This window comes from Mobula hypostoma, chromosome 2, assembly GCF_963921235.1.
Source record: "Mobula hypostoma chromosome 2, sMobHyp1.1, whole genome shotgun sequence".
Lineage (NCBI taxonomy): Eukaryota > Metazoa > Chordata > Chondrichthyes > Myliobatiformes > Myliobatidae > Mobula > Mobula hypostoma.
In genome coordinates, this window is record NC_086098.1 from 81,767,297 (window position 1) to 81,790,626 (window position 23,330).

At 42.6% G+C, this 23,330-nt stretch overlaps 1 protein-coding gene across 1 annotated transcript in view; it reads right to left on the minus strand.

Annotated features, from left to right (window-relative positions):
* LOC134357292 (serine/threonine-protein kinase PDIK1L-like) overlaps positions 1 to 23,330 on the minus strand; it is a 37,854-nt gene that overhangs the window by 11,802 nt on the left and 2,722 nt on the right. Inside the window, exon 2 of the mRNA XM_063068667.1 lies at positions 14,859 to 15,075. Coding sequence (XP_062924737.1) covers positions 14,859 to 15,075 — 217 coding nt within the window. The remainder of the gene's footprint in view (positions 1 to 14,858; positions 15,076 to 23,330) is intronic.

The following is a 23,330-nucleotide window of genomic DNA, read 5'->3' on the forward strand; positions in this document are numbered from 1 at the left end:
CCCGGAAGAGGAAAAAAGGTCCAAAGAGGAACCGGAAGTTACGACATTTTGGAGATTTTGGTAGTTTCAGATCAGCCGTTTAAAAAGAAAATTAAAAATAAGAACAAAAATGCCTCCCTCCTCCTGCAAAAACCTGGAAAAAAGCCAGAAAGTGGCCAATGCTAAATCTACAGCTAATCTAACCCCATCCTTCCAGAAGGCAACCCAAAGGAAATATGTTTAGCATAAGAAATACCACCCATATTCAAAAAAGTGGGAAAAAAAGTTACTATAAAGGTAAGGAAAAGCTTACAACAATTACGAACATAATATAGTTACTTCTTACTCATATTTCAAAAAAATACAAAAAAAACAGATCAAGCGCCAGTTCATGTTATTGGTTTTTTGTATATAAATGATCGGAAGTGATGCCAAAAAAAAGAGAATTCTAGGAAGAAGAAAACAATCCACTATCTTGAAATATAATATTACTCCAGTAATATTTCAAAAAAAAGAAAACAAGCATTAAAATTGTAACTAAATAACTCTCAAGAAAACATATTAAAGATGAGATTTACAGAATCACTAACAGAAAAGCATACTATCATTTAACGATAAAGAACATACCTGCACTACGAGATCAAGGCAAAAACCCTCAGAATATAAAGTTCTACTTTTACAAACTAAATATTAACTATTTTTAAAAAGAAAGGAAATGAAAAACAGATCAAAGGTGAGGAAGAAAAAAAATGTATTAATTAGTTCTCAGATGGAGACAGATTATCAAGGAAACTTAGCTCCGGTCGGAGTTTTGAATAAGCTACGAGAATTGTCCGGCATAACAACTCTCAAATAAGCTGGGAACAGTAACGCTATTTTATAGCCCTGACGATAAAATTCTGACATCTCTAGCTTAAAAGCCATCCGTTTTTTTCAATATTTCTTGGCTGTAGTCTTCGACAATTCAAAATTTAAAATTTTGAAACTCAATCATGCCTTTCTGCCGAGCAGCTCAAATCACTTGCTCCGTATCATGAACATAACGAAACCGAACAATGACTGGCCTTGGTCTGGCCAGTTTCGCTGGTTTAAAACGTAAAGAATGGTGTACACGGTCTAACAGTGGGGGTTCCTCCAATATACCTGGACCAAACACATCTGCTAACAATTTAGAAAAATATTTAGTTGGATCTCCTGTCTCAACATCTTCAGGAAAACTGATTATTCGCAAATTTTGTCGTCAAGAGCGATTTTCAAGATCAATAGTCTTAGCTTGATAACGTTCCAGCTGTTGAGTTACTGAAGTTAAACTTTTTTCAAGAGCTTCAATTTTTCAATCCCTTTTGCAGCCATCTTCGTCTAGTTCCACGATTCTAATTTGTTGTTAATCGATTTCACGTCTGAACAATTTAAGATCATCTTGAGTGGTTTTCACCACACCTACAATTATGGCAAGTCTTCGATTAACTGTATGGTCTAGAAGTTTCTTCATTGCTTCAGCAATTAGCAGAGCTTCCTTCAATGCTTCAGGATCACCATCTTTTTTCCCGTTCCCTCCAGAGCCCTTTCCGTTTTTAACTTCTTGTCCTCTGGTATGCATTTTCAGTAAGTAAAAGTCGAAGTTCAATGATATATTTGTAGTATAAATCGTTTAGTGTAGGTATAGGTAAAGTGAATGAGTGGTCATATGTTAAAAAGATAAAGGGTGTGGAGCGATGCCAAAATACAGCTCACTCCATGAGCCCCCTGCTGGAAAGTCTGAAGTTATCAATCACATCAAAGCAAAAGCACTTAACTCACATCTGTTTGAGCAGCTTTGCGAGGAAATGGATGCAGAGCACAAACGCCTTCTCTTACACACTGAAGTCAGGTGGCTATCAAGGGGGAGAACCCTGGCCAGGGTTTTTGAGTTAAGAGAGCAGCTACAGAGATTTCTTTCAGGAAAAAAGCCACCACTGGCAGCACACTTCAGTGATGAGGAGTGGATGGCAAAACTCGCTTATCTGTGTGACATCTTCAACCTGCTCAATGAACTCAATTTGTCACTTCAGGGGAGAATGACAACTGACTTCAAGTTGGCAGATAAAGTGTCTGTTTTCACAGCCAAACTGGAACTGTGGGGACAGCGAGTGGACAGGGGCATATTTGACATTTTCCCAACATTAGCTGGGAATTTAGGAGAGACTGAGGCTCACAGCTGGTGCGCAAACACCTATCTTCGCTGTCGACAGAATTCGAGCGTTACTTCCCAACTGCAAATGAGCCAAGACATGCAAAGGAATGGGTCCGTGACCCACTTGTGAATATCCCCGGTGAATCATCCATGTCAGCACGGGAAGACCAACTCCTCGAGTTTGCAAAATGACAGTGGGCTGAAAAGTTTGTTTGACATAACATCTCTGCCGGCATTCTGGATCAAAGTCAAGGCTGAATATCCTGAGATAGCCATGAAAGCACTGAAAACGTTGCTTCCATTTCCAGCATCATATCTCTATGAAGCGGAGTTTTCTGCAATGAATACAACAAAATCTAAATTGCGGAATAGACTGGACATAAGGAACCCCCTTATGACTTATCACTATATTCATGCGAGGAAAATATGTGCTGTGTTTAATATTAAATTCGTTAGATAAACCCTTTTAGAAACAAAATTGAGTGTATTAGCCACTGATAAGTGACATATCACCTATATTCCGGTCACGATTAACACCCCACCCCCAAACTGTTGGCCGATCCACAAGAATATTGTCAATATTAAACCGGTCCGCGATGCAAAAAAGGTTGGGGACCCCTGTGGAAAGCAGAGTTGAGCTACATGGGTATTACTGGCTGGCAATCAGTGGTGAGTGGTGTGCCACAGGAGTCGGTGCTAGGCCTGCAACTGTTCATGATATACATTAACAATCTGGAAGAGGGGACCAAGTATAGGGTATCCAAGTTTGCTGATGCTACTAAATTGAGTGGAAAAGCAAATTGTGCAGAAGATATGGAGAGTCTGCAGACAGATATAGATAGGTTAAATGCGTGGGCAAGGGGCCGGCAGATGGAGTACAACGTTGGTAAATGTGGGGTCATCCACTTCAGAAGGAAAAATAGAAGAGCAGTACTGAAATGTTTACCCCGCCAGGGAACAAAGTTTGTAACCAGATTAACCTTGAAAACAAAAAAGGAAAAATAAAAGAGTGAACCATAGGAAGAACTGATTACTCAATCCATCTGGAACCAGCCCCCCCCCCCCCATTATGTTACAACTTCAGTTCTCAGGAAGTAACAGAGGAGTCAGGCCACAACAGGAATTACAAACAAAAGACATTTATTAAAGTTAAGGTAAAAGGGTGACGTGTGGTGTGGTAGTGCTGGTGCAGAATCTGGGAGAGCGTGGGAGTGGGAGCTGCCTTGTTTTTAGGCAGTCTCCAGCAGGTGCCAGCAATGGAAGAGTAATTAATGGCAGGTGTCCCAAGGAACTGCAACACAGGTTAAAGAGGAAACACAGGCCCGGAAATGTACAGGACATAACACTGGTAGTGGAGTCCTGAGGCACTTGCACCTTCTACCTGATGGCAGCAGTGAGAAAAGAGCATGGGTGGTGAGGATCTTTGATGATGGATGCTGCTTTTTTTATATTATGGCAATATAGATGTGCTCAACGGTTGGGAGGGTTTTTAACCTATGACGTACTGGGCTAAATCCACTACCTTTTGCAGGATTTTCCACAGGCTGTAATGAGGCTAGTCAGAAAATTTCCCACCACTCATCAATAGAAGTTTGCCAAGGTTTTTGATGACATGCTGAATCTCTGCAGACTCCTGAGGAAACAGAGGCACTGCTCTGCTTTCTTCACAATTGTATTTATATATGCACACTCTCTCACCTGGGCTTGTATACAAATTGGCTCATTAGCTAACTCTGCTAACAGCCATGTGATTCAGTGGCAAGAAGGTAACCTTTGATGAGCAACACACATCTGGGGTCGGTATGATTTGGGGTTCAACCAAACCAGAAACTTAGATGTTCCGATTGAGGAACATTGATTGTAGCGAATGTTGTGCAAATACTGCCACCCACATAGTTATCATTTGCCAGGAAATGGCACATTGTACATCTGTATAAAATTACATTGAAAGTATGCTTACCAAATTTTCAACTCTAACAGTTACAGAAAAGGAAAAGAAAAATAAAAGGGCCCACTGCAGATAAACCAGTCTAATGTGCACATAAACGTTGGAGCTCATTTCTGGTCTAGTTGGGTCTATCACTTTACTCACACTCATTCTGTGTGAAGGACACCAGTCACAGTCTGAAATTCCCTCAAACACCATCTTGAATGAACTGGTTAACTCAGGAGTATTGTACTTCCTCCTTGGAGCCATTCACTTGCACAAAGCACCTCTTTCAACTGGATCTCTCCTTTGAACAGCATTCTGCGGCATCTTCCCTCAAGTCCTGCTCCACAGCTCCCACCAAAAAAGACCCCAATCCAGACTATTGTCCTTCAGAAATCTTACCCCGCCAAGCTCTCTAGGATCTTCTCACAGCCCACTGGGCAGAAGGTTACAGCACATACCCAGACAGTCCTGATTGGCTGACACAACTTCCCAAGCTGGGCAACATGGTTCCTATCTTTAGCTGAAACCAAAACACTTATGAGCAGGACACACAACTTTTACAGAAAACAAAAAATAAAATTCCTCACAGCATAGCAGCAGAAATCTTAACCAGGGCATTACATATAATGGGTCCAGAACAGGTCCTCCAAGATAGTGACACCCAGTAATTTAAAGTTACTGACTCCCTTCACCTCTGACTCTCCAATGAGTACTAGTTCATGGACCTCTGGTTTCCTTCTCCTGAAGTTTATAATCAATATCTTGGTCTTATTGACATTGAGTTATTACACCACTCAGCCAAATTCTCAATTTCCCTCCTGTGTGTTGATTTATCATTACCTTTGATAATGGCCCACAACAGTGGTGTCATCAGCAAACTTCTATGTGGTGTTGGATCTGTACTTAGCCACACAGTCATAGGTGTAAAGCGACTGGAGCAAGGGGCTAAACATACATCCCCGAGGTGCTCCTGTGCTGATGGAGATTGTGGAAGAAATGTCTTTGCTAATCTGAACTGACTGGAGTCCGTAAGTGAGGAGATCCAGGATCCAAAAAAAATTGCAAAGGGGCTATTGAGGCCCAGGTCCTGGGGTTTATGATTAGTTTCGAGGGGATGATATTAAATGCTGAGCTGTAGCCAATAAAGAGCATCCTGATGTCAGAAGTCTAAGTCTGGTGGTACGAGTAGTCACAAACTGGGGTCTTTCTTGGTTGCAGTGGATGACTGACTTCCTCTGCACCTCGTCATGCCCTTTGCTATCCATAAAGCGTTGCAGAACCACCTTCAGAGCTATTGGATCTCACTGTAGATCTCATCTGCCCAGTCGGTTGGAGCTGACTTCACGTGCTAGGACAGGCGTGTCCTGTATCACCAGGGTATGAAGCCCACTGACTACCCTCACCTGGTTTTGCACTTGTCAAAGCGGTGTACCAGAGCGTGGCCACTGTCACATGCCAACAGTTCTTGGAGTCACAGGTGAGAGTTGAGTGTCCAGTGGAGCCCAAAGGTGAGTGAGCTGCCCCAGAATTGACTCAATTGACCAGAGGTGCTACCCCTCCCTGGACACCCCATACAGGCTTAACAACAGTCACCATTATAATCACCAAATCTGGTTCTTTAATGTCCTTCACAACAGTACAGGTCCTTCAGCCCACGATGTTGTGCTGACCCTTTAAACTACTCCAGGATAAATCTAATCCTTCCCTTTTACACAGCTCTCCATTTTTCCATCATCCATGTGCCATTCTAAGAGTTTGATAAATAACCCTAGTATATCTGCCTCTACCACCACCCCGGCAACATGTTCCATGCATCCACCACTCCGTATAAAAAGCTGAACTCCGCCAACGTCTCCTCCCCCCGCCCCCGACCCACGCTTTCCTGCAATCATCTAAAAATTATACTGTCTTGTATTAGCCATTTCCACCCTAAAGAGGAGCCGGTTGTCCACTCTATCAAAGCCTCTGACAGATGTCTGCCATCCATACATGTATGTCAGTCCAGACCACCAACATTCTCATCTGTCCCAGTACAAGAGCAAGTAGAGGGATAGGCAGTTAATGCCAGCAACATCCACAAGCCCAGAACAATAAAATGAATTGGGCAATTTGTATAATGGATTACCAATTAGCTTTATTTCATTTTCATTCTCAAAGTACCCCCCCGATGACAAACTGATATGCAGCATGCAATTTGAAACTTGGTGTTTCAAAGACTTGACAGGAAATGCCATTAAAAAAAAAAGAACATTTTAAACTGCAGGGAAATTGGGCATCAAGTTTGTGATCTAGATCTGGGGCATTACTTTTGGAGAAACTGCAGCCAGTTTCTAATCCAGACACACATTGAGTGAAGGTGCAAGGATGCAAGGTAGTGTTATTATTATTGCACTTCCTAATAAATGGTTTTATGATTAACCCTGCACTGAGGACACCACACTTCAGTCTGAGGAGATCTCTGTCTACTGAATGGACCAGTCAGCAGCATCAGGAAAGAGTAGAGGCAGTGATCTCAGTCTCTAGAGCAAAGTAAGAGCATCCTTCAGGGGTAAAGCACCTGGCCTAGGCAGCGTACCTGGCCAACGACTGAAGAACTGTGCTAATCAACTGGCTGGAGTTTATAGATATCCTCAACCTCCCAGTTCAGAGGCTGAGGGACCCATCTGCTTCAAGCAGACATCAATCACACCGGTGCCCAAGAATGTGATAACCTCTCTCAATCTATATCATCCAGTAGCACCAACATGCACTGTCATGACACATATCAACTCCTGCGTGAGTGACCTGGATCTGCTCCAATTTGCCAGGACAACACATAGGAGCAGAATTAGGCCATTTGGCCCATTGAGTCTGCTCTGCCATTTCATCATGGCTCATCTTCTCGCCCCACCCCTCCTCAACCACACTCCCCAGCCTTCTACCTGTAACCTTTGATACAGTGTCCAATCAAGACCTGTCAATCACCACCTTAAATACGCCCAACGATTTGACCTCCATAGCTGTCTGTGGTAAGAAATTCTACAAATTCACTACCTTCTGGCTAAAGAAGTTTCTCCACATCTGTTTTAAATGGGTGCCCTTCTATCTTAACATTATGCCCTCTTGTCCTAGAGGACCACACCATGAGAAACATCCTTTCCACATCTACTCTGTCTAGGCCTTTCAACATTCAAAAGGTTTCAATGAGATTGCCCCTCATCCTTCAAAATTCTAGTGAGTACAGACCCAGAGCCATCATGTATTCTTCGTATGATAATCCTTTCATTCCCAGAATCATTCTTGAGAACTTCTTCTGAATCCTCTCCAATGCCCCAACATCTTTTCTGAGATAAGGAGCCCAAAGCTGTTCACAATACTTAAGGTGAGGTCTCACCAGCACCTTATAAAGCCTCAGCATCACATCCCTGCTCTTGTATTCTAGACCTCTTGAAATGAATGAACATTGCATTTGCCTTCCTCACTCCCGACTCAACCTGCAAGTTAAACTTTAGGTTGTTCTGCACAAGAACTCCCAAGTCCCTTTGCATCTCAGATTTTTGGATTTTCTCCCCATTTAGAAAATAGTCTGCACATTTATTTCTACTACCAAAGTGCATGACCATGCATTTTCCAACATTGTATTTCATTTGCCATTTTCTTGCCCATTCTCCTAATCTGTCCAAGTCCTTCTGCAGCCTACCCCTTTCCTCAACATTACCTACCCCTCCACCAATCTTTATATCATCTACAAACTTGACAACAAAGCCATCTATTCTGTTATCTAACTCATTGACATACAGCATAAAATGAAACAGGCCCAACTCTAACCCCCGCGGAACACCACTAGTCACTGGCAGCCAACCAGAAAAGGATCCTTTTATTCCCATTCGCTGCCTCCTACCAATCAGCCAATGCTCTAACCATGTCAGTAACTTTCCTGTAATGCCATGGGCTCTTAACTTGGTAAGCAGCCTCATGTGTGGCACCTTGTAAAAGGTCTTCTGAAAGTCCAAACATACAACATCCACTGCACCCCTTTTACTTACCCTACTTGTAATGTCCTCAAAGAATTCCAACAGGCTTGCCAAGCAAGATTTTTCCTTGGGGAAACCATACAGACTATCTCCTACCTTGTCTCATGTCAGTCATTAAGTACTCCATAACCTCATCCTAAACAATTGATTTCAATATCTTCCCATCACTGAGGTCAGGATAACTGGTCTACAACTTCCTTTCTGCTGCCATCCTCCTGTCTTAAAAGAATGGAGTGATGTTTGCAATTTTCCAGTCCTCTGGCACCATGCCAGAATCCAACAATTTTTGAAAGATCACTACTAGTACCTGGGCCTTGGTACCTCCCTGTACAACAGAATCTTCAAATTCCACATTAGCAGACTCCATTTAGTATGGATTGGCAACATCTCCACAATCTCCATCATCACTGGGGAACCATAAGGGTGTGTGCTTAGCCCACTGTTTTTCTCACTTTATCCTTCCATTTTCCTCACAGTCATGTACTTATCTAACCATCCCCCAAATGTCACAAATGTGTCTGCCTCAATCACCACCCAGCCAATGCATTCCAGGCACCCATCATCCTGTGTTTTAAAAAAAAAGCTTGTCCCTCACATCTCCTTTAAACTTGCCTCCTCTCGCCTTAAATGCATACCCTCTGGTATTACACATGTCAACCCTGGGAAAAAGATACTGGTCTGTTTGCTCTATCTATGCCTCTTATAATCCTCTATCAGATCTTCCCTCAGCCGCTACCACTCCAGAGAAAACAACCCAAGTTTATCCAACCTCTCGTGATAGCACAGGCAGCATCCTGGTAAACCTCTTCAGCAGCCTCTCCAAAGCCTCAATATCTTTCCTATAACAGGGCAACTCGATGCAGCCCAGCTAGAGTTTTTTCCTAAATTAAAAGCTGCAACTAGTTCCTGAGGATTGGAGGGTGGCTAATGTAACCCCACTTTTTAAAAAAGGAGGGAGAGAGAAACCGGGGAATTATAGACCAGTTAGCCTAACGTCGGTGGTGGGGAAACTGCTGGAGTCAGTTATCAAGGATGTGATAACAGCACATTTGGAAAGCAGTGAAATCATCGGACAAAGTCAGCATGGATTTGTGAAAGGAAAATCATGTCTGACGAATCTCATAGAATTTTTTGAGGATGTAACTAGTAGAGTGGATAGGGGAGAACCAGTGGATGTGGTATATTTGGATTTTCAAAAGGCTTTTGACAAGGTCCCACACGGAGATTAGTGTGCAAACTTAAAGCACACGGTATTGGGGGTAAGGTATTGGTGTGGGTGGAGAATTGGTTAGCAGACAGGAAGCAAAGAGTGGGAATAAACGGGACCTTTTCAGAATGGCAGGCAGTGACTGGTGGGGTACCGCAAGGCTCAGTGCTGGGACCCCAGTTGTTTACAATATATATTTATGACTTGGATGAGGGAATTAAATGCAGCATCTCCAAGTTTGCGGATGACACGAAGCTGGGTGGCAGTGTTAGCAGTGAGGAGGATGCTGAGAGGATGCAGGGTGACTTGGATAGGTTGGGTGAGTGGGCAAATTCATGGCAGATGCAATTTAATGTGGATAAATGTGAAGTTATCCACTTTGGTGGCAAAAATAGGAAAACAGATTATTATCTGAATGGTGGCCGATTAGGAAAAGGGGAGGTGCAACGAGACCTGGGTGTCATTATACACCAGTCAATGAAAGTGGGCATGCAGGTACAGCAGGCGGTGAAAAAGGCGAATGGTATGCTGGCATTTATAGCGAGAGGATTCAAGTACAGAAGCAGGGAGGTACTACTGCAGTTGTACAAGGCCTTGGTGAGACCACACCTGGAGTATTGAGTGCAGTTTTGGTCCCCTAATCTGAGGAAAGACATCTTTGCCATAGAGGAGTACAAAGAAGGTTCACCAGATTGATTCCTGGGATGGCAGGACTTTCATATGAAGAAAGACTGGATGAATTGGGCTTGTACTCGTTGGAATTTAGAAGATTGAGGGGGGATCTGATTGAAAAGTATAAAATGCTAAAGGGATTGGACAGGCTAGATGCAGGAAGATTGTTCCCGATGTTGGGGAAGTCCAGAACGAGGGGTCACAGTTTGAGGATAGAGGGGAAGCCTTTTAGGACTGAGATTAGGAAAAACTTCTTCACACAGAGAGTGGTGAATCTGTGGAATTCTCTGCCACAGGAAACTGTTGAGGCCAGTTCATTGGCTATATTTAAGAGGGAGTTAGATATGGCCCTTGTGGCTACGGGGGTCAGGGGGTATGGAGGGAAGGCTGGGGCGGGGTTCTGAGTTGGATGATCAGCCATGATCGTAATAAGTGGCGGTGCAGGCTCGAAGGGCCGAATGGCCTACTCCTGCACCTATTTTCTATGTTTCTATTACTTCCTGACTTGTTGGTCTGTCCATGTATAGTTTTTCATAAAATTCTGTTGTATCTCTTTTATTCTGTCAATGCCTACAAGAAAATGAATTTCAAAGTACATATATGGTGACATTTATGTACTTTGATCATAACTTTACTTCGACACCATGTAAAGTTGGTAAGAAAGGTATGTGAGGGAAGAGCTGTTAACTTATCATCTGTATCCAGAGTCAATGATTGAGGACAGTGACTGAACATGGTGGTAATTTAATACATTTCTTAGATAATAAATTACTTTGAACTTTGTAACTTCAAATGCTTCTCTGAGAATCGTGGCAGACTTACTATAGGGAGAAACTCCTGATCCATCCTTCCTACCAAAGAGAAGTTTGGTGTGGAGAGAAAAAGTCTGGATTATTCATTCAGAAACAAATACTTAGAAAGTGAAATCAGAAGCAGGTTTACTATCACCGGCATGTGTCATGAAATTTGTTAACTTAGCAGCAGCACTACAATGCACCACATGATAATATAGAAAGAAAAATAAAAGCATATATGTCAAACAGATTAAAAATAGTGCAAAAACAGAAATAATATATATTTGAAAAGTGAGGTAGTGTTCATGGGTTCAATGTTTATTTTGGAATCAGACAGCAGAGGGGAAGAAGCTGTTCTGTCAGACTTCTATACCTCCTTCCTGTCAGTAACAATGAGAAATGGGCAGGTCCTGGGTGATGGGGGTTCTTAATAATGGACGTCACGTCACCTTTCTGAGGCACCGCTCCTTGAAGATGTCTTGTTACTATGGACTACAGTACCCAAGTTGGAGCTGACTAATTTTACAACTTTTTGTAGCTTCTTTTGGTCCCGTGCAGTAGCTCCCCACCCACCCCCCCACACCCAAATACTGTACCAGACAATGATGCAGACTGTCTGAATACTCTCGACGGTATGTCTATAGAGTGAGTGTTTTAGGTGACAAACTAAATCTCTTCAGACTCCTAATGAAATATAGCCGCTGTCTTGTCTTCTTTACAGCTGCATTGATATGTTGGGACCAGGTTAGATCCTCAGAGATATTGACACCCAGGAACTTGAAACTGCTCACTCTCCACTTCTGATTCCCCTTGAGAGTTGGCATGTGTTCCCTCGGTCTTACCCTTTCTGAAGTCCACAATCAGCTCTTCCATCTTACTGACATGGAGTGCCAGAGATACTGACACACAGGAATTTGAAATTGCTCATTCTTTCCACTTCTGATCCCTCTTTGAGGACTGATGTGTGTTTCCTTGTATTACCCCTTCTGAAGTCCACAATCAGTTGTTTGGTCTTAGTGATGTCAAGTGCAAGGTTGTTGCTGCAACACCACTCAACTAGCTGGCGTATCTCTCTCCTGTACGCCCGCTCATCTCCATTGCTGTGACACCACTCAACTAGCTGGCGTATCTCTCTCCTGTACGCCCGCTCATCTCCATTGCTGCGACACCACTCAACTAGCTGGCGTATCTCGCTCCTGTACGCCCGCTCATCTCCATTGCTGCGACACCACTCAACCAGCTGGCGTATCTCGCTCCTGTACGCCCGCTCATCTCCATTGCTGCGACACCACTCAACCAGCTGGCGTATCTCGCTCCTGTACGCCCGCTCATCTCCATTGCTGCGACACCACTCAACTAGCTGGCGTATCTCTCTCCTGTACGCCCGCTCATCTCCATTGCTGCGACACCACTCAACTAGCTGGCGTATCTTGCTCCTGTACGCCCGCTCATCTCCATTGCTGCAACACCACTCAACCAGCTGGCGTATCTCTCTCCTGTACGCCCGCTCATCTCCATTGCTGCGACACCACTCAACTAGCTGGCGTATCTCTCTCCTGTACACCCACTCATCTCCATCTGAAACTCTACCAACAATGATTCTGCCAACAAATCAGCACATTTATAGATGGCACTTGGGCTACGCATAGCCACACAGAAATGGGTATAGAGGGAATAAAGCAGTGAGCTAAGTACACACCCCTAAGTGCACCAGTGTTGATTGTCAACGAGGCGGAGATGTCACCAATCCGCACATATTGTGGTCTTCCAGTTAGAAGTCAAGGATCCAATTGCAGAGGGACTTGCTTACATTTTCTCACCCTTTAGAAGATTCAAGCCAGATAGCTGACAGGGATTATAACATTGAACACCCATGAGGTAGTCCTACAATAGAACTCAATCCAGTAGCTTCATGAGGCCAGGGAGGTCAGGTGTGCAAATTACAGTGAGCTTGTTAACCAGAGGCATAGTGAATTGCATCTCTATGCAGGAATCCTTAGAAAACCCATCACTGAGGTAAAGTTCAAAGTTTAAAATAGATTATTAAAGTATGTGTTATCATATACTACCTTGAGATTAATTTTCTTGTAGATATTTACAGGGGAAAAGATATACAATAGAATTTTATGGAAATCATACACAAAAACTGATAAAAAATGTGTGCAAAAGACAAACTGTGCAAAAAATACTGAGAACACAAGTTATAAAGAGCCCTTGAAAGTGAGTCTGTAGATCACAGCATCAGCTCAGCTGTGGCAAGTCACACACCGGTTCAGGAGTAATGGTTGAAGGGTAATAACTGTTCCTGAACCTAGTCATGTGGGGCCCCAAGGCCAAGGAGAAAATAGACTGCTGCAAATCTATTCCAAAGGCATCAAATTGTCAAAAAAAAACAGGAAAGGCAGTGAAAAGAGCTCATCGCCATTCTACCGTTGACAGAATGACCCAGAAGTCAAAACCTTCCCATGCATTACTTTCTAGGTTGAATTCCATTCATGAATATTGACACATTGAATACAGAGTGATTGCAAGTGGTCCCTGTAAGTGGCTACCCAGGTTGATGTGATGATAAAGGAGTTATACTGCATGCTTGGCTTTATTTGTCAACACACTGAGTTCAAGAGTCAGGAGGCGATGTTGCAGCTTTATAAAACTCTTAGGCTGCTCCTGGAGTATTGAATTTAATTATAATCATCTATTACAGGAAGGATGTGGAGGCATAGGAGAGGGTGTTTAAGAGGTGACCAGGATGTTGTCTGGATTAGGGGGCATAAAGGAGAGGTTGTACTAACTTAGGCTGTTTTCTTTGGAGCAGCTGAGCCTGAGGGGAGACTGATGCAAGTATGCATGGCTGAGCACAGCTAAGACACCATTTATAAATTCACAGATGTCACCACTATTGTTGGCAATCTATCAGATGACTATGAGGCGCATACAAGGAATAGATCAGCAACAACAAACTTGCATTCAGTGTCAGCAAGACCAAGGAACTAATTGTGGACTTCAGGAACAGGAATTCGGGAGAACACACACCAGTCATCACTGAGGGATCAGCAGTGGAAAGGGCGAGTAGCTTCAAGTTCCTGGGTGTCAGCATCACAGAGTATCTATCCTGGGCCCAACAGATGATGTAATCATAAGCACACCACTGGCTATTCTTCATTAGGAGTTTGAGGAGATTGGTATGTCACCAAAGACTCCAGAAAGTTTCTACAGATGCATGGTGGAGAGCATTCCGACCGGTTGCCTGGTAAGGAGGCTCTAATGCACAGGATTGCAAGAGGATGCACAGGATTGCAGACTCAGCCAGCTCCAACCTTCTACCATCAAGGGCACCTTGAAAAGGTGATACCTCAAGGCAGCAGCATCCATCAATAAGGACCCTCATCTTCCAGAACATCACTACCATCAGGGAAGAGGTACAGGAGCCTGAAGACCCACATTCAATGATTCAGGAACAGCTTCTTCACCTTCACCATCAGATTTCTGAAATGTCCATGAACACCTACTGTTTTTGCATTATTTTGTAATTTATAATAATTTGTTATTGCATTCCACTGCTGCCACTAAACACATTTCATATCATATAAGATAGTGACAATAAAACTTTGATTCTGAGACAGACAACTAGCATCTTTCTCTCAAGATTGCGTGTCTAATATTGAGGGCATGCATTTAAGGTAAGAGAGGGCAAGTTCAAAGGCAACGTGTGGGCAAGTTACTTATTTTTTTTTTAAATACAGGATATGGTCTGAAATGCACTGCTAGGGGTGATAGTGGAGCCAGAAACAAAAGAGACTTTTAGGAGGCTTAGACATGCACACGATACAAACATCACGTAGGTAGAAAGGATTAGTTTAGATAATTGTTTAATTACTAGTTAAAATTGGTTTTGCATAGTATCATGGGTTGAAGGGCTTGGTCCTGACTGCAAAGTTCCATATCTGTGCATTCAAATGCAAGGTTGTATTAGTTTTTTAAATTTCACTCTTCCTCTACATGAACAACCTCACTGACTCCTTGCAGACACTGAAGGGTAATTCTTCAAAGGTCTGCCACAACTCAATCCCTTTTTTCCAAAACTCACCAAGCAGTTCCTTCTTGGATTCTGTGTCTCTGAAAGTGATTCTCTCCAGCATGGCCCAGAAGGTGATCCCAAGGGCAAAGATGTCCACCTTGTTCGAATAGTGTCCCTCCCAGAGTTCTGGGGCCATGTAGAAGTCAGTGCCACAGGCTGCAGACACTTGCCACCGGCTCATGCTCCCTTTGCTTTGGCACTTCTTACTCAAGCCAAAGTCAGCCACCTGAAACACGGAGAAGGTCTCATTAGTTCGTGTCCAGCCTTTGAACACCCACTTGAAGATTACTGTTGCTAAATACACTAGGGACATTCATGAGATTCTTATATACTATATAATATGCAAGGACATGGATGAAAGAAAAATGGAGGGCTATGTGGGAGGGATGGGTTGATTTTAGAGTAGGTCAAAATGTCAATACAACATCTGTGCTCCAAAAACAATCTGATTTATTGGAACTTGAAAGTAAATAACTGCCCTACAAACATTGGAATTCTATTAATGAATATTGGAATATTGAGCTCCACTAATGGTGAAAATTGGAAAATTTATGTTTTGTTTAATGGAATCTGAAAGTAAGATGCTCCACAAAGACGACAGGAATTCTTAGGCCCACCGGTGAGGTAATACGGGGCTTTGAAATGTTCAAAGATGACAGCACATAGAAAGTGTATTTGTACAAAAACAAAAGTTAGTTTTTGCTCATGCCCTTCCTCAATTGATGGCATCAGTAATGGCTCCATTGAGAAAGCAGGCTTTTGAAATAGGTTGCAAATCCAGTTCCAGCTGAGATCTAGACCAAGCCTTTAGCACAGAACTGACTGCTGCTGCATTGTTACAGGCACCATCTTTCAGGCGTGTTAAACTGAGCAGCTATCCACTTGGACACAAGATTAATGTTCACTCAGTGTTCGAGGCAATGTTTATCCAAATAAAAAATGAGTGGAACAGATTCTAGCCATCATACTGCTGCTGGAGTTGGCTATATGCAAACTGACAGCCACATTTGCTACAAAGCATAGAGTCAAGAATAGTTTTTTGCTTTAAATATTTTGGGAAGTCCTCAAAGGGAATATAAAGATAAATGGGTCATGGCAATCTCCACAGAAACTGTTGCAATATGAAACCCATTCTACTATCCTACCCATTCCCTTAACTCTCCAAGAAATATATTAAGTGGCACCTTTAAAATCAATGTCTTTCCTAAAGATATTGAACACAAGTCTGTAATACAATTGGTGCAAGACTTCAACTGGTAGCATTCAAGTGGTCACGTCATTCACATCTCTGCTACCAGACTCCCAAGGACATTTTCCAGACTGCTTTACAAAAACACAAGACCATGAGACACAGGAGCAAAATTAGGCCATTCAGCTCATTGAGTCTGCTCTGCTATTCCATCATGGCTGATTCATTTTCTTTCTCAACCCCATTCTCTTGCCTTCTCCCCAGTCAAGAATCTATCAAACTACACTTTAAATATACCCAATGACTTAGACTGCACTGCCATCTGTGGCAATAAATTCCACAGATTCACTACCCTTTGGCTAAAGAAGTTCTTCCTCACCTCAGTTCTAAAGGGACATCCTTCTATTCGGTGACTGTGCCCTCTGGTCCTAGATTTCCCCACTATAAGAAACATCCTCTCCATACGCACTCTATATAGGTCTTTCAATATTCAGTAGGTTTCACCCCCTTCATTCTTCTAAACTCCAACAAAGACAGGAAGAGATTAGATAGACAGTAGAAAAAGTTCAAAGATACACTTAAAGCAGGAAGAAATAAAAGAACTCTATTAACTCCTGGCCCATGATCATGCCAAGTGGAGGAGGACAGTGTTAAGAATGTCAAAGCTATTTATCAGGAGCACACAAAACACTGTGCAAGCTGGAGTACGCCATCTCGCAACATTACCCACCCACTTCATCTGTTATCTCTTGTCCCATGCTCAGAGTCCAAAATTCCCACTCCATTCACCTCAGGATCCAGAGGACTGGAGTGGAAGCAAATGGAGTCAATCCTGAGGGATTGCCCAAGCACTGGAGTGAGATTATGACCATAAAACATAGGAGCAGAATGAGGCCATTTGGCCCATCGAGTCTCCAATGGGCTGATTTATTTTCCCTTTCAATCCCATTCTCCCACCTTCACCTCATAGTGTCATTGCTAATTAAGAACCTATCAACCTCCACTTTAAGCACACTTATGGCTGAGCTGATTTTACAACTGTCATTAACAGCCTCCTTTTAAAACAAATCAAAAGGCAAGCAATGGTCAGAAAGTAGAGGCATCCGGATCAGATCCACAGGACAAACACAACAGGAGTGGGTAGCTTACAGTAGTGTAACAATTACTGTAACACTATTATAATGTCAGTGACCCACCACTGTCTGTAAGGAGTGTGTACTGTCTCCTCATGACCACATGGTTTTCCTTTGGCTACTCAGGTTTCATCCCACATTTCATACATGTACAGGTTAGGGTTAGTGTGTTGTGGGCATATGATGTCGGCGTCAGAAGTGTGGCAACTTTTATGGGCTGCGCCAACACGTTCTTGAACTGTGTTGGTTGCTTGAGTAAACAATGCACTTCACTGTATGCTTTGATATACATGTGACAAATAAACCTGATCTTTACAAGATCTAGGTGTTCTTGTACATCAGTCAAGCACAACGAGATCTAGGTGTTCTTGTACATCAGTCAAGCACAACGAGATCTAGGTGTTCTTGTTCATCAGTCACTGAAAGCAAGCATGCAGGTGCAGCAGGCAGTGAAGAAAGCTAATGGCATGCTGGCCTTCATAACAAGGGGAATTGAGTATAAGAGCAAAGAGGTCCTTCTGCAGCTGTACAGGGCCCCAGTGAGACCACACCTGGAATATTGTGCGCAGTTTTGGTCTTCAAAATTGAGGAAGGACATTCTTGCTATTGAGGGAGTGCAGCGTAGGTTCACAAGGTTAATTCCCGGGATGTCATATGTTGAAAGATTGGAGCGACTGGGCTTGTATACACTGGAATTTAGAAGGCTGAGAGGGGATCTTATTGAAACACAAGATTATTAAGGGATTGGACACGCTGGAGGCAGGAAGCACGTTCCCACTGATAGGCGAGTACAGAACCAGAGGCCACAGTTTAAGAATAAGGGGTAGGCCATTTAGAATGGAGTTGAGGAAAAACTTTTTCCACCTAGAGAATGGTGGATATGTGGAATGCTCTGCCCCAGAAGGCAGTGGAGGCCAAGTCTCTGGATGCTTTCAAGAAAGAGATGGATAAAGCTCTTAATGATAGCGGAATCAAAGGTTTTTGGGATAAGGCAGGAACTGGATACTGATTGTGGATGATCAGTCATGATCACAGTGAATGGTGGTGCTGGCTCAAAGGGCCGAATGGTCTACTCCTGCACCTATTGTCTAACAAATCTTTTTAACAGGAAACAGGAATATGAATAGGAGACATGTGAACAGAAGTAATAAACTAGTAATTTTTAAGTTGGTGGGCCTAACTACAGAACAGCAAGGACCATCGAATGATCTTCAATATATCGGGTACTCCAGTTAATTGGGCCATCGGTTAATCAGGGCAGCTGATTTGGGACAACTCTTCAAGAACAAAAGCTAATTCAGAAAATACCTGGGATTCTGTTTGTTTATTTGGGACACTACGCTGCTTAGTTGGGTCATTCACATGAACTTGCGTGGCTGTCAGACACAACACCGTGCTTTGAGGAACAGCTTTAAAATAGTGCCAGTTGTCTGTGTTACGTACCCCGTAACTGGGTTGCCAAACCAGCAGAAATGGATCACTCAGTTGGAGTCTGGAGTACTAGAACTAAGAAAGTTTTATTAAAGAAACAAGCAACACATTAATCGAAAGGATAATAAATGCAACAGTTCAGCGATGATAAACGCACATGTGCACAGAATTAAGATAACAGCATCAATCAAGCTCTATCGTTGTCTAGGGGTAAATGACCAATTTCAAAATGACTCAAAGTTCAGTCCAGTTTAGTAGTTCAGTTCGCAGTAATCGTTGCCATGGCGGTGGACAACGTGGGGGAAGAGAGAGATAGAATAGGAACAACTCATCATTCAGAACGGCTTCACTCACAGCCCAGCAAGATGGCTCACAGACCAGCGAGATGGCTCACAAACAGCTTTTTGGGCGGGTCCTTGGTGATGTCACCTGAGGTCACCGACTGTGACCCCTCCTCCAGATGCGGTCGATCCTCTGCAGTGAACCCGGCACCCAGGCAAGGGCGGACACACACCGGGTTCCCGCTGATCGTACCTTTCCACCCTGTGCGTTGTCCGATTCTTCTCACCACTCGTGAGAGGCGCACCGCTTCCAGGGTCTCGTTACCTCGGGTGGCGTGTGTGTCTGTCTTAGCGAACCTGTCCCTTTTTATCCCCCTGCTGGGGTATCGCCTGTCCATCACTTCAAACAGTTCAGGGCTCAAAGGGGGGAGCCGCTCCAGACAGCTCTTCCTCCCACATCCCTTCATTACACATCTCCAGACGCTGCTCCATTGTTCCTTATCTCTCCTTCCCCTGAGGGCAGGTGGCAGACCAACTGCTGATGCCACTGATGCTAGCCCAGGCCAGCAAACATCTTAATTTTATGTGTATTCTCGTAACATCTGTTTGTGTTCAAACAGCAGCAATTTTTGTCACTGAGAGTTGGTGAAAAATAAGCAGTAGGACAATTCAGAATAGAAAGGGCTGGGAGTGAAAATGAATCTATTTCACTACTTCAATAAGTTAGAAACGACAAAAAATGAATGCATTGACAATCACCTTGAAAATTAAAGTGAAAATGAAGATGTGGGGGATGTACTTGTCAGCTTCAGTATATGAATGCAGTGCGTTATCTGCACTAGGAGTCAGTGTTGATTTTGATTGCTTACAGGCAAAAGAACATGAAGCAGATGAATTTCACTGTCGATAAATCTTAGGAATTAAAATTTTATGGAATTGCAGTAGCATTCTAATTTGTTCTGTAGTTCATTTAACTATGTAATTTGTTACTCATTGTATTCTTTTGGTAAGTGGGACAGCTGCTTAATTGGGCCAAAATGTACTGGTCCTGATGTGTTCCAATTAACTGCAATTCATTGTATTCATAAATCTGAATTACGGGATTCAGCACAACATATCCCATCTTGCTTAGGATACAAAACTAGGCAAGTAGATAAAGATACAGATTAAATTATTCTTTCTGGAAAGTTTTACACGTTTTTAAAAGCAAGAAAACTTCAATGCTTAGAAACTATTATTTTTGCATTATTTTCCATGGAGAGAGAGAAAAAAAAACACACAATCTTACTGCATTTATAGTATTTGAAGAGACCATAACTTTGGGAAGTCTCTGGACAGGCTGCAAAGTTTAACAAATTATTATTGCTTCTGTATCAATAATCAGAAGTAACCAAACAGTCTTTTGGAAAGGACCCAGAGAAGCCCATGGTACTTAACTCTGACGGAACAGCACAATCTTTAAGACACTCCTGAGATCAGAAATGTAGAAAGGTAAGCAAGTCTATACAATAAGAAACAGCAATAAAGACAAGGATGTAATGTTGATGTTTTACAAGGTTCTGGTGAGACCTCACTTAGACTACTGTGAGCAGTTTTGGCACTCTCATCTTAGAAAGAATACACTGAAGATGAGGTAGTTGGTTTACAAACAGAAGCAATGTGCAGTGAGACTCCGCGCAAGGAGAGGCTGATGATTGGGCAAAGTTGCAGTCAACAGGATGAGTTGCAATGTAAAAAGGGACAAAAATCAAAAAAGATGAATACAGGAATAAAAGTGTAATTAATATTTGAATGCACACTGTATATGGAATAAGATCGATGAATTATAACAGTCACAGATTGGTATGTATGTTGTAGGCATCACTGAATCATGGCTGAAAGAAGATTATAGCTGGGAGCTTAATGTCCAAGGATTCACATTGTATCAAAAGGACAGGCAGGAAAGCAGAGGGGGTAGTGTTGCTCTACTGGTAAAAAATGAAATCAAATCATTAGAAAAAGATGACACAAGGTCAGAAGGTGTTGATTTGTTGTGGGTATAGCTAAGGAACAGCCAGGGTAAAAAGACCCTTATGGGAGTTATATACAGACCCCCAAGCAGTAGTAAGGTTGTGGTCTGCAAGTTACAACAGGATATAGAATATGCATGCCAATAGGGCAATGTTACAATAATCATGGGTGATTTCAGTATGCAGATAGATTGGGAAAATCTGGTTAGTACAGGATTCCATGAGGGGCATTTTTAGAATGCCTATGAGGTGGCTTTTCAGAGCAGCTTGTGGTTGAACCCATGAAGGCTGTACTGGATTAGGTGTTTTGCAATGAACCAGAATTGATTAGAGAGCTTAAGATAAAAGAATCCTTCAGGGAAGAGATCATGATATGATCAAATTCACCCTGAAATTTGAGAAGTTAACATGAGATGTATCAGTATTATAGTGGAGTAAAGGAAATTACAGAAGCTTGAGAGAGAAATTGACCAGAATTGATTGGAAAATAGCACTGGCAGAGATGACGCAGAGCAGCAACGGCTGGAACTTCTGGAAGCAATTTGGAAGGCACAGGGTATATACATCCCAAAGAGGAAGTAGTATTCTAACAGAAAGATGACACAACTGTGGCTAACAAGAGAAGTTAAGGCCAACACAAAAGTCAAAGAGAGGGCATATATTAGAGTGAAAACTAGTGGGAAGTGAGAGGATTTGGGGGGGGGGGTGTGTTAGTTTTTAAATACCACAGAATGCAGCTAAAAAAAAATTAAAGGTGGAACACAAAAGTAAGCTAGCCAATAATATTAAAGAGGATACTGAAAGTTTCTTCAGAAACATAAAACCAAAAAGAGAGGCGAGAATGGATATCAGACTGCTGGCAAATGAAGTTGGAGAGGTAGTAATGGGAGACAAGGAAATGGCAAATGAACTGAATAAGTATTTTGCACCATTCTTCACTGTGGAAGACACTAGCAACATGGTGGAAGTTCCAGGTGTCAGGGGGCATGAAGTGTGTGAAGTTACCATGGCGAGAGGGAAAGCTCTTGGGAAACAGAAGGCTGAAGGGAGACAAGTCTCCTGGACCAGATGGTGTACACATCAGGGTTCTAAAAGAAGTAGCTGAAGAGATTGTGGAGGCATTAGTAATGATCTTTCAAGAATCACTAGATTCTGGAATGGTTCTAGAAGACTGGAAAATTGCAAATGTCACTCCACTCTTCAAGAAGGAAGAGAAGCAGAAGGAAAATTATAGACCAGTTAATCTGACCTCGGTGGTTGGGAAGACATTGGAGTCGTTTATTAAGGATGTGGTTTCAGGGTACTTGGAGGCATATGATAAAACAGGTCATAGTCAGCGTGGTTTCCTCAAGGGAAAATCTTGCCTGACCAATCTGTTGGAATTCTTTGAAGCAGTAACAAGCAGGATAGACAAAGGAGAATCGATTGATGTGTACTTGGATTTTCAGAAGGCCCTTGACAAGGTGCCACACATGAGGCTGTTTAACAAGCTACAAGCACATGGTATTATGGGAAAGATCCTAACATGGAGAAAGCAGTGACTGATTGGAAGGAGGCAAAAAGTGGGAATAAAGGAAGCCCTTTCTGCCTGGCTGCCGGTCACAAGTGGTGTTCTACAGCATTTTGTTGGTACCAATTCTTTTTACGTTTTATGTCAATGATCTGGATGATGAGATAGATGGCTTTGGTGCAAAGTATGCGGATGATATGAAGATAGGAAGAGGGGCAGGTTGTTTTGAGGAAATAGGGAAGCTACAGAAGGACATAGACAGATTAAGAGAATGAGCAAAAAAGTGGCAGATGGAATACACTGTCGGGAAGTGCATGGTCATGTACCTTGGTGGAAGAAATGAAAGGGTTGATTATTTTCTAAATGGAGAGAAAATACAAAAAAAAACTGAGATGCAAAGGGACTTTAGGGTCTTTGTGCAAGATTCCCTAAAGGTTAATTTGCAGGTTGAGTCTGTGGTGAGGAAAGCAAATGTGATGTTAGCATTCATTTTAAGACAACTAGAATATAAAAGCAAAGATGTAATGTTGAGACTTTATAAAACACTGGTGAGGCCTCACTTGGAATATTGAGAGCATTTTGGGCCCCTCATCTTAGAAAGGTTGTTTTGAAACTGGAGTGGGTTTAAAGGAAGTTCACGAAAATGAGTCCAGAATTAAACCGCTCATTATTTGAAGAGCGTTTCATGGCTCCAGGCTTGTATTCACTGGAATTCAGAAGAATGAGGGATGACCTATTTGAAACCTATCAAATGGTGAAAGGCATTGATAGAGTGTATGTGGGGAATACATTTCTTACGGTGGGAGAGTCTAAGACCAGAGGACACAGCCTCAAATATAGAAGGGCATCCTTTTAGAATGGAGTTGGGGAGGAATTTCTTTAGCCAGAGAGTGGTGAATCGGTGGAATTAGTTGCCACAGGCAGCTGT